Source organism: Microcaecilia unicolor, chromosome 5, assembly GCF_901765095.1.
Source record: "Microcaecilia unicolor chromosome 5, aMicUni1.1, whole genome shotgun sequence".
Classification (NCBI taxonomy): Eukaryota; Metazoa; Chordata; class Amphibia; order Gymnophiona; family Siphonopidae; genus Microcaecilia; species Microcaecilia unicolor.
In genome coordinates, this window is record NC_044035.1 from 17222877 (window position 1) to 17235697 (window position 12821).

General features: G+C 45.3%; 1 protein-coding gene across 3 annotated transcripts in view; it reads left to right on the plus strand.

The window, feature by feature from the left end:
• The window catches only part of AFAP1L2 (actin filament associated protein 1 like 2), a 260437-nt gene that overhangs the window by 167959 nt on the left and 79657 nt on the right, over positions 1-12821 (plus strand). For all 3 annotated transcript variants that reach the window (XM_030202683.1, XM_030202685.1, XM_030202684.1), the window contains exon 5: positions 6138-6228. In XM_030202683.1, coding sequence (XP_030058543.1) covers positions 6138-6228 — 91 coding nt within the window. The remainder of the gene's footprint in view (positions 1-6137; positions 6229-12821) is intronic.

Below are 12821 nucleotides of genomic sequence, written 5' to 3' on the forward strand. Positions count from 1 at the left end.
TTTGCTTTTTGCATGTTGGTGTTTCTTCTTATCCACTTCCATGATTTGTGCTTCTTTCAACCCTGGTGCTGTTCTAGCTGATTCCAAAACATCTGGGCTTCTGAAAGTGGCACCTGTTAACTGGAATGAGGCTGTATTTTATTTATTTTTATTTTAGTTACATTTGTACCCTGCGCTTTCCCACTCATGGCAGGCTCAATGCAGCTTATATGGGGCAATGGAGGGTTAAGTGACTTGCCCAGAGTCACAAGGAGCTGCCTGTGCCGGGAATCGAACTCAGTTCCTCAGGACCAAAGTCCACCACCCTAACCACTAGGCCACTAGGCCTTGTAAGTGCGGGCTCAGAGGAGATTTCAGGAAGAATGAAAGGTTCCAAAGCATCTTTAGGCTGAAGGCTACACATTTGTTAGCAAAATCACCATGAAATTTTATAGATGAGTCGTATCGGTTTTAAAGATGAGGGAGGAAAGGAATGGAAAACAAAAATGAGGACGTTGTAATGCCTTTGTATCGCTCCATGGTACGACCGCACCTCGAATATTGTGTTCAATTCTGGTCGCCACATCTCATAAAAGATATAGTGGAATTAGAAAAGGTGCAGAGAAGGGCGACAAAAATGATAAAGAGGACGGGACGACTTCCCTATGAGGAAAGGCTAACGTGGCTAGGGCTCTTCAGCTTGGAGAAAAGGCGGCTGAGGGGAGATATGATAGAGGTCTATAAAATAATGAGTGGAGTTGAACGGGTAGATGTGAAGCGTCTGTTTACGCTTTCCAAAAATACTAGGACTAGGGGGCATGCGATGAAGCTACAATGTAGTAAATTTAAAACGAATCGGAGAAAATGTTTCTTCACTCAACATGTAATTAAACTCTGGAATTCGTTGCCAGAGAATGTGGTAAAGGTGGTTAGCTTAGCGGAGTTTAAAAAAGGTTTGGACAGCTTCCTAAAGGAAAAGTCCATAGACCATTATTAAATGGACTTGGGGAAAACCCACTATTTCTGGGGTAAGCAGTATAAAATGTTTTGTACTTTTTTGGGATCTTGCCAGGTATTTGTGACCTGGATTAGCCACTGTTGGAAACAGGATGCTGGGCTTGATGGACCTTTGGTCTTTCCCAGTATGGCAATACTTATGTACTTATGAGAGAGAGAGAACACCAGGGTTGCGAACTGGCTTTATATTTATTTATTTTTGACATTTATATCCTGCATCCCGATAACAAGCTCGAGTTCACTGTGGCTTACAGTTTAGATTAAAACGCAGAGTTTGAATTTCAACAGTAGTGAAGTAGAATGATGAAGTGGCCGAGAGTAACAGATTAGCAACTAAACTCCAAACAGTGGACATATTGATAGATTTGCAATACAGAGAAGAGACAAGATTGGAAACTGGTTATTGTTATACTAATTACCGTAATGAGTTCTGGAATGAATTGGTGACGAAATGAGTTTTTAGCAATTTTTCGGAATCTGAAGTAGTTAGGATGAAATCTAATAGATTTTGGGAGAGAGTTCCAACATTTGATTCCGATATAGGTGAACTCAGCAGAAAGTACTGATTTATATACCACGTTTTTAACATTTGGTGGATAAAATAAGAGAGAGTCCCTGGCTCCAAGGAAGGCTTTATGTGAAGATATTTCGATTAAATGTTTCATATAATCTTTTTTTTTTTTTTGCATCAATTGCGTCACTGGTTTTCCAGAGTGACATTTGTATTGCAGAGAAGCAGCAGCTGTTTCAAACATGAGCAAAGTAATTTTCAAAGCAAAGGACTTTGTAATCTTTGGATTCAAGTTTCCTTTTTTTCCACTTTGGCTTGGCAGGCTTGTTGACCTCTGAGGCAGGCTCACATGCCAAAACACGGCCATGTCGGGTTCGTCCATGTGATTGCTACAATAAAGGTCCTTGTATATTGGACATCCTCTTGATATTCGACTCACTCTTCTGTTTGATGTTTGCTCTTCCGTGAAGATTTTGTCTCCTTCTTCCTCCCCTTTGTTTCTCATATAATCTTGAGCCAGTCTTTGCAATATCTGGAATATAAAGGTACATACGTTGAACGAGATCCTGGCTTGAATATTCACCAGACAGGGTTGATCCAGGGCTGGCCCAACCATTAGGCATGACTAGATGATCACCTAGTGGCCCTTTTACTAAGCTATGGCAAAATATGGCTTCAGCACTGTGAATGCATCTTTTGGGCTTTTGTCGGGCCAGTTTTTACTGTGACCTGGAAAAAGGACCCTTTTTTAAGGGGTCGTCGGAAATGGACATAGTAACATAGTAAATGACGGCAGAAAAAGACCTGCACGGTCCATCCAGTCTGCCCAACAAGATAAACTCATATGTACTACTTTTTGTGTATACCCTACCTTGATTTGTACCTGTCCTCTTCAGGGCACAGACCATACAAGTCTGCCCAGCACTATCCCCGCCTCCCAACCACCAGCCCCGGCACAGACTGTATAAGTCTGCCCAGCACTATCCCCGCCTCCCAACCACCAGCCCCGACACAGACCGTATAAGTCTGCCCAGCACTATCCCTGCCTCCCAACCACCAGCCCCGCCTCCCACCACTGGCTCTGGCACCCAATCTCGGCTAAGCTCCTAAGGATCCATTCCTTCTGAACAGGATTCATTTATGTTTATCCCACGCATGTTTGAATTCCGTTACCGTTTTCATTTCCACCACCTCCCGCGGGAGGGCATTCCAAGCATCCACCACGTGTGGCAAAATTAAAAAAAACAGTACGCATCCATTTTCGGCCTGAGAACTTACCATCACCCATTGACTTAGCGGTAAGGTCTCACGCGCTACCTGGGCAGTAGGGCATGCAGCGCACAGCCACTGCTGTTTATTGCCAGGTAAACACTGCATGGTAGAAAACAGAACATATTTTCTACCATGTGTTTTCAGCGCACACCAAATTCAGAATTACCGCCCAGGGCACACGGTAGCCAGGCGATAATGCCGATTTGGCGCACGCTGGATGCGCGTAGGACTTTATGAGCCTTTGTAAAAGGGGCCCCCTAGGGGGCAGCAATGAGCAACAGCAGTCAAAGTGAAACCAACACAAACTCAAAGAACCATCAGCACTTCCTTTAAGCTGTATTTTTGGAGGATGTTTGTGTCATCACCATGTTTATGGTTATTTAGGGCTTGCTATACCGCCTTTACTTCAACCAAGGCCAAAGCGGTTAACAAACACTAGATTAAAATGAATTAAAATCAAAGGAAATGGAATGCCATAATTGATAGGAAAGAATACAACCATTCGTTTACTGTAGGATCCGAGGTAGGAGATTGATGGATTTCAGTATCCAAATACTGTATTAGAAAAAAATGGGGAATTTTCATTTGCCTGGCACGCATCTTGAGGACTCCCTCAGGCTTCCTACTCTTGCTTATTTTGTTTAACATCTTCATGTGCTCCGAGTTTTCCAAGTTTATTTCACCCTTTTTACCCCGCTCTTCAGCAATGCCATCTAGGCGGTTTACATTCTAAAACAGATAGCAAAAAAGGCAGTGTGTAAGTGAGACATCGCTGTGAGGAAAGAGCGTAGAACTACAATAATTGATAAAAAGCAGGTGGAGGAATACACACAAGGGAGCACCCAGCGCCCAATGTATAAGCATCTGGGTTTTCAAGTCTATTTTAAGTTGAGTTAAATTGAGCATCTATGTCTGGAGATGCAAATGAGATGGCAGTGAGTTCCATAAGTCTATCCCTTTTGAAAAGGGTGAATGCCTCTATTCTTATGCTGACCCTACACGGTCCGTGTTTCGGCTAAAAGCCTTCCTCAGGGGTCAATAGATCCTCTGCTGGACGTCACATCAACTTTGAGTGCTAGGAAAGCACGAGAAGGGGGACGCAGATTCAGCGTTACGATACTCGTGCTTTCCTAGCACTCAAAGTTAACTTGACGTCCAGCAGAGGATCTATTGACCCCTGAGGAAGGCTTTTAGCCGAAACACGGACCGTGTAGGGTCCCAATGAACTTTGCTTGGAGCCCTTACTCCGGTGTTTTGGCTGGGCACTTGGACTTGTTTTCTTCCACCCTGTGTTTGGTTTTGCTTGCGTTACTGTGGAAGGATGGACCCCCTTTCTCCTTTGTTTCCGTTGGTTAGCACAAGAAGCAGCAGTATGGTGACGGTCCCTTTACTGAAGATGAAAATAGTCACTGGATGTAAAAAGAAAATACAGCAAATATTTCAGCTTACACCTGCATCGAGGGCATCAATTCACATCCCAAAACTAAATTCAACAACACTTTACACTTTCAATATATATTGATTGTAATAGATGAGCCAAAACCTTTTCAATACATTTATTTATTTAGTTATTTAGTTATGGCATTTGTATCCCACAATATTCCCGCCAGCAGGCAGGCTCAATGTAGCGTACAATAGTCTATTAAGCAAAACAATAGTACAAAATACAGTATTCAAAGTCATAAGAGGGAGAGAAAAACAACTGAGGGAGGAAAGGGAGAGAGGAGAGGTAGCTGCGGTTCAGAAGGATGTGGCGCCAGGCGGGCGTTCGGCGTATGTTCTGCCAAATAGGAAGGTCTTGAGTCGCCTCTTAAAGGTCTGATGATCTGGAGTGAATTTGACCTCTTGGGGCAGCCCGTTCCACAACTGAGTACTGAGATAGGGGAAAGAGGAAGCACAGACGGTCTTATATTTGAGGCCACTAAAAGCTGGGTAGTGGAGATTGAGGAATGAACGAGCTGACTTGCGGGAGTTCCCGAGCGGCAGGTTAATGAGAGTGTCCATATAAGTGGGGGCTTCTCCATAGATGATTTTGTGCACCAATGCGCAGATCTTGAAAGCAATGCGGTCCTTCTCTGGAAGCCAGTGCAACCTCTCTCATAGCGGTCTTGAACTTTAAAATCTCGATTTGCCGAAGATGAGTCGGGCTGCTGTGTTCTGAGCAGTCTTGTGCATCCCCCATAGATACTGTTGCAGTAATCTAGACGGCTTATGACGAGAGACTGGACTAGGCTACGGAATACTTCTCTAGGGAAATAAGGCTGGTGTTTACTCTTCTTGAAGCAGGTATCCACAAAAAAACAAATAAAACATGGCTACTTTGGGCAATTTGTACATCCACTGACTGTTTTCATCTTCAATAAAGGGACCATCACCTTACGGCTGCTTCTTGTGGTTTATATCCAACTCCACAATTCTCCGTGGTTTGTCTGTTGGATTTTGCCTCTACTTTAGATCGCTATTTATTTTTTGGGCATTTTTACAGAGGCTTTGGAAGCAGGTCTCAAAAGCGAAGTCAACCAAATTCCTGCAAGTGGTTACACTAGACTAATTTAGCTTCAGTCCCCGTCAGGAACTAGAAATGTGATGTGACATCTGGGTTTCCTGGATAATTCCTATTCTTGGCAAAAAGGTGCTAAATTTCTAAACGGAGTAAAAGGTTCACTATTTATTTATTTATTTATTTATTGTATTTGTATCCCACATTTTCCCACCTTTTTGCAGGCTCAATGTGACTTACAATGTATCGTTCTTGGTGGATAACAGATTGAAATAGACAATTAGTGTTACATAAGATCAAGCATAACATAAGAGAAAGTTAAACAATCTTACAATGTATCGTTCTTAGTGGATAGTAGATCATGAAGTAGACAGTTAGTGTTGCGAGAAGGTCGTGCATGACTTAGTAAAGAATTAAACAAGCAGAAATATGAAAAGGAACTATTCCAATTGTAGGTAAAGTGGAGATGTATTACATTTACATTTGTTGGTCTTTGTTATATGCTTTCAGCCCAAGCTTTAGCACATTTATTTCTGTTGAACGTATTCCCTTTGAGAGAACATTCAAGTTCTGATGGAGGGGTACAGTATTTCAAAACTGTGCAAACAGATCTTTTGATATGTTGCCCACCTGATCATTAAATCTGGCCCAGTCAGGTTTTCCCCAAAGAATATGCACAGCCTCCATTGTAAATTCACCGGGGAAATTCCGAACACTCGACTGGGTTGCAGCCCTCGAGGACCAAGGTTGGCCACCCCGATCTAGACAGTCTTATGGGTTGAAGGGGTTAATCATGCAGACCTCACGGGGCCCTGGTCTTGTAACACATAAAGCTTTCTTTATCCGTTTCTTCAACAGACTCAAGAGAAGACGGAGCTGTCACAGCCAAAGAACGAGGCCCCGGAGGGATACTATGAAGAGGCTGAGCCCTACAGTACTTCTGTAAATGGTACGCTGGTAACTTCCTGGATATGTCCAGCTTCTTGTGAATTGTGATCTGCTTAGAACCGTGAGGTGTTAGTGGAATACAAGTTAAATGTTAATGCTATACTAGTTATGAAATGCTCTCTGTATGTGCCAGGGGAATGAGTGGAACAGCCTGTATAAAGAGAATACTCAACCCCTCTCTAAGCTTTCTTGTAAATTATGTGAGGGAACATGCAATCAGTCTACAGCGTCAGATATTATGGAGATAATGTACAAAGGTTTTTCCATACGGAAAGCTGGTTTTACAGGAAAGGCCTTTTACAAAGTGTGGTGACAGGATGGCACATCCTTATATCTGTGCCACATGTAGGCGTTTCCCAGGGCAGAGCAGGGGTGGAGTCGTGATGCAGTTACATATTTTCTAGAATATGCTTGTACACACGCGATGGGTGATTCTATAACAGGGCACCCACATTTACATGCCCCTTGCACATGCAAATGTAGGTAAAAGTAGCACTTTTACATATGTAAGTGTCCTAAGAACTATTCTGAAGGGTACAAGAAAGTTCTGTAATATGTAACTGCAAGGAGGCAACATGCAACGGAGAGGATCCTCACATGTGTAAAGCAGTGGAGAGGGTTCCTCACATGTAAAGCAACATGCAACAGAAGGGGTTCCTCACACATGTAAGGCAATATGCAATGGAGAGGGTCCTCAAATGTGTAAAGCAACATACAATGGAGAGGGACCTCACATGTGTAAAGCAACATGCAAAGGAGAGGGTCCTCACATGTGTAAAGCAACATGCAACGGATAGAGACCTCATATGAGTAAAGCAACATGCAAAGGAGAGGGTTCTTCACACGTGTAAAGCAACATGCAACGGAGAAGGTCCTCACACATATAATGCAACGGAGGGGGTTCCTCATACATTTATTTATTACAATCTAAGTTTGTACCTGAGGCAATGGAGGGTTAAGTGACTTGTCCAAGATCACAAGGAGCAGCAGTGGGGTTTGAACTGGCCACCTCTGGATTGCAAGACCAGTGCTCTAACCACTAGGCCACTCCTCCACTACATGTGAAGCAACATGCAACGGAGAGGATCCTCACACGTGTAAAGCAACATACAATAGAGAAGGTCTTCACACGTGTAAAGCAACATGCAACAGAGAGAGTCCTCACACATATAATGCAACATGAAACGGAGGGGGTTCCTCACACATGTAAAGCAACATACAATGGAGAGGGTCCTCACATGTGTAAAGCAACATGCAACGGATAGAGACCTCATATGAGTAAAGCAACATGCAAAGGAGAGGGTTCTTCACACGTGTAAAGCAACATGCTACGGAGAAGGTCCTCACACATATAATGCAACGGAGGGGGTTCCTCATACATTTATTTATTACAATCTAAGTTTGTACCTGAGGCAATGGAGGGTTAAGTGACTTGTCCAAGATCACAAGGAGCAGCAGTGGGGTTTGAACCGGCCACCTCTGGATTGCAAGACCGGTGCTCTAACCACTAGGCCACTCCTCCACTACATGTGAAGCAACATGCAACGGAGAGGATCCTCACATGTGTAAAGCAACATACAATAGAGAAGGTCTTCACACGTGTAAAGCAACATGCAACAGAGAGGGTCCTCACACATATAATGCAACATGAAACGGAGGGGGTTCCTCACACATGTAAAGCAACATACAATGGAGAGGGTCCTCACATGTGTAAAGCAACATGCAACGAATAGAGACCTCATATGTGTAAACCAACATGCAACGGAGAGGGTTCAATTTTTTGGCGCTTTTTCTTGGCATCCTGCTCCGCACTAGGAATTTATTTATTCTTCCGATTTCCACTGTGATAAGCTACGACATTGTGAGCAACCGCTCAAGTACTCAGGGTTGCTTGGTTGATTGACCCCTGAGGCAGGCATTGGTTTACGCCGAAACACGGCCCATGTCAGTTCGTCAATAAAGTATACTTGTGTTCCATTCTTGAGAACCCTTTGTGTCTCTTTTTGGATTAACTGCAAGGAGGCGCCAGGTGGGCGTAGCTTGGTGCTGAATGAAAAACACAAGTCGGGGAGAGCTAACAAAAAAGTGAGAAAAGGAAACCTTAAGAGTCAAAGAATGACAAATGCCAAGTTTATTGTAAAAAATAATACAACGTGGACTCTCAGGTCTGCATAAAACAAATCCTCAAAGACAGTGAGAGTTCAGAGGACGGACTATGACGTGCCTGCCTCAGAAGTCACAATGATCTAAAAACTTCTAAACACAAGTATCTGTGCTTTGGGGGTTACTTCATCCTCAGAGGAAATGATCAGTTCCAGTGGCGTTCCTAGGGGGGGGGGCGGTGGGTGCCGTCCGCCCTGGGTGCACGCCGCTGGGGGGGGTGCCACGCGCCTGTCGGCGCCACTCGTTCCGTGCTCCGTCTGCCCCGGAACAGGTTACTTCCTGTTCCGGGGCAGAGGGAGCATGGAACGAGCGAAGCCGACAGGCGCGCGGCATCCCCCTAGCAGGTAAAAATGCACCCGGGGGGGGGGTGTCATTTTGCCAGGGGGGGCGCTGCACTCGGGGGAGGCGCATCAGCGATCTGCCCCGGGTGTCAGCCGCCCTAGGAACGCCATTGATCAGTTCACTTGCTTTCTCTGCTAAACGTTCCAAAAAGGTTCGGAAGTTTGCAGATCATTGTGACTCCTAAAGCAGGTGGTTGGGCTGAAACATGCCATTGTGTCCAGTCCTTCCTCTGAACTCTCACTGCCTGTGGGGATTTGTTCTAAGCAGACCTGCTGGTCCACATTTTTGTATTTTTTTTTTTTACAATAAACTTGGCATTTGTTATTCTTTGACTCCAAGGTCTCCTTTTTTCACTTTTTTTCTTGCTCCTCCCCTTACTTCTGTTCTTCTCTTCTATTTTTTCGTAGGGGACTTTTTCTCCTTTTTGGTGCCTGGGTCTTGGATACGACATGGACGGGGCTCCCACTTTCTCACGTAATGTACAGAATACTTACTGCAAGTTACACACACCCATGCAGCATTTAGGCATCCGTAGTTGTATCAGGTAACTGAGGGTGCACCGGTACTCTCAAATGACACCTGAGTGTCCAGATGTTATAGAATGCACACTGGGGGTTTTTAGCTCATGATAAGGGAATGAGAGTCAGGGAAAGGTTGATAAGGGCTTGGAAAAGGATGAAATGGGTGTTTATTTATAATGTATTTATTTATTTATTTACAAACTAATAAAAAAAGGCCCATTTCTGACACAAATGAAACGGGCGCTAGCAAGGTTTTCCTCGGCTCCCCTGCGGCCACCCATGTCCAGCGACCCTCCTCTCCCCCTCCGCCCACTGCAGCCACCCATGTCCAGCGACTCTCCTCTCCCCCTGCACCCACTGCAGCCACCCATGTCCAGCGACCCTCCTCTCCCCCTGCGCCAACTGCAGCCACCCATGTCCAGCGACCCTCCTCTCCCCCTGCGCCAACTTTAGCCACCCATGTCCAGCGACCCTCCTCTCCCCCTGCGCCAACTGCAGCCACCCATGTCCAGCGACTCTCCTCTCCCCCTGCACCCACTGCAGCCACCCATGTCCAGCGACCCTCCTCTCCCCCTGCGCCAACTGCAGCCACCCATGTCCAGCGACCCTCCTCTCCCCCTGCGCCAACTGCAGCCACCCATGTCCAGCGACCCTCCTCTCCCCCTGCAGCCATCCATGTCCAGCGAAGCCCCTCTCTCCCCTGCCCCCCCTCCAGCCACCCATGTCCAGCAACCCTCCTCTGGACATGGATCAGCTGTGAGGCATGTTCCACCCCCCCCCCCCCCCCCGAGTTCTGAAGTTGACATCATAATGGCTATGGTGATGTCAGCCTGATCTACGGAGCCTAGCAGACCAACTCGGAATGAGCCACGGTCCCAGGCAAGTCAGAACGTTGGCCGAAACAGTGTGACAAGGCGGTGGCCGTAGCTAGAAGGTTGCTTGGCTGTATAGAGAGAGGTGTGACCAGCAGAAGAAAGGGGGTGTTGATGCCCCTGTACAAATCGTTGGTGAAGCCCCACCTGGAGTATTGTGTTCAGTTTTGGAGGCCGTATCTTGCTAAGGATGTAAAAAGAATTGAAGCGGTGCAAAGAAAAGCTACGAGAAAGGTATGGGATTTGCGTTACAAGACGTATGAGGAGAGACTTGCTGACCTGAACATGTATACCCTGGAGAAAAGGAGAAACAGGGGTGATATGATACAGACGTTCAAATATTTGAAAGGTATTAATCCGCAAACGAACCTTTTCCGGATATGGGAAGGCGGTAGAACGAGAGGGCATGAAATGAGATTGAAGGGGGGCAGACTGAAGAAAAATGTCAGGAAGTATTTTTTCACGGAGAGGGTGGTGGATACTTGGAATGCCGTCCCGCGGGAGGTGGTGGAGATGAAAACGGGAACGGAATTCAAACATGTGTGGGATATACATAAAGGAATCTGTGTAGAAGGAATGGATCCTCAGAAGCTTAGCCGAAATTGGGTGGCGGAGCCGGTGGGGGGAGGAAGGGTTGGTGGTTGGGAAGCAGGGCTAGTGCTGGGCAGACTTCTACGGTCTGTGCCCTGAAAATGACAGATACAAATCAAGGTAAGGTATACACAAAAAGTAGCACGTATGAGTTTATCTTGTTGGGCAGACTGGATGGACCGTGCATGTTTTTTCTGCCGTCATCTACTACGTGAGAATTATTATATAGGATGTTTGATATACTGCCAATTGCACTGGAGCACAGCTAGGCGGTTTACATACCAAACTTAAAATTACAATCTTCATAAAAAGTGACAGAAGAGGTGGTAGTGAGGAGAGAGTCAGGGGAAGGGAGCAAACTGGAGAAAAGTGGAGAGAAGAGAGAAATAATCAGAGCAAATGTTGAACCATGGTGGGTTAACCTAATTAAAATTAAAATAACCACATTTTAATCTTTTTCTTAGTTTCAAAAAGAGGATGGCTTCTGTGAAAACTCAGGGAGTGAGTGTAATACAGGTGGGGTTAGGGTAGGAGGCTGGGACAGAGAGAGAGAGAGAGGGGACAATAGGAGAGCTGTGCATAACATAGTAACATAGTAAATGACGGCAGAAAAAGACCTGCACGGTCCATGCAGTCTGCCCAACAAGATAAACTCATGTGCGCTACTTTTTGTGTATACCCTACTTTGATTTGTACCTGTCCTTTTCAGGGCACAGACCATATAAGTCTGCCCAGCACTATCCCCACCTCCCAACCACCAGCCCTGCATCCCACCACCAGCTCTGGCCCAGACCGTATAAGTCTGCCCAGCACCATCCCCGCCTCCCGCCACCAGCTCTGCCACCCAATCTCGGCTAAGCTCCTTAGGATCCATTCCTTCTGAACATACTGTGAGAAAGGGAAATAATAAGCTGATGGGTAGGTGAGAAGTCAAACGAGGGGGACTGAAGACTTAAGGTGAAAAGAAACGGAGAATAAGGCAGTTAAAATCTAGCTATGAGCAGAGAGGCAGAGAAAAGAGAAATGGAGAAAAATTAGAATAGAAAAAGATCAATGTCAGATGTAAAGAAGGAAGGGGAGAAGACAAGAAATAGAAAGGAGACCCTGGAAAATAACTTAGAAGATCAACAGAAGGAAACTACACAAGAGAGACAAGATGATGGCAGTCCATGGCACATTTTACCTCTGTCTTTTGTTTCTTCAATAATCACCATGTCGAAGAGGAAGGGTTATGCTTGGGGAGTAGTGGGTCCCCCTTCCAGCCAAACCAGTAATTGGCCTGATGAATGGGTTTTTGTGCCAAGGCCCTGGACCAATTATTGCTCTGGTTGGGCAGTCGCTGGGAGAAATGCCATCAGAAGAAGAGACAGCATTTCCCCAGGCCTCTGTAACATCACTGCCTCCATCACACCCAACCACTTGTGCATCTGTGGATGGCAGAGGAAAGAGAGCAGGCTCTCAGGCAAGAATCTGTGTGGAGGTTTTCTCAAAGGAAGGAGCAGTCCCAACGCCGAATTCTGTTGAGTCAGGAAAGATGTTTGCACCAATGCCAGGGAAGCCTGGACAGGCTGGTTTGCAGAATGTGGAATCATTGCTTGGATCTCAGCCTCTCTGTCAACTGATAAACCTCAAGTTGTAACACTGGAATCTCTGTGGCTGGCTATTGACAATTTGGGAAAAGTATTGACTGACAAATGTAAGATGTCTGCTGATCAAGTTTTGAAATTATCCATAGCTACCTCAGAACTGACTGTTAAGAAAGCCGATCATGAAAAAGAAGTTAGATGCCTTGGATCGTAAGATTTTAAGATAGAACTCTCTGGAATCTGTCATGGTAAAGGATATTTGGTTATACAGCGGAAAGTTTCCCAGAATAACTGGACTGACCTTTATAGAAATGTTAAAATAAAAGTCTACGGTTGGGATTTTGGATTTGGCACTAGACTCTACCCAGAATGACTAGATCGTATTATGTACCTATATTTGCTTCTTAAGGTGCGGAAAACAATAATTCACAAGAACTGGATGCTTCACCAGATAGTTCGAATTTATCTGAGCCTGTTAGAAAGTCTAGTTCACCGTCTTCAACAACTTTGATTGTTTCA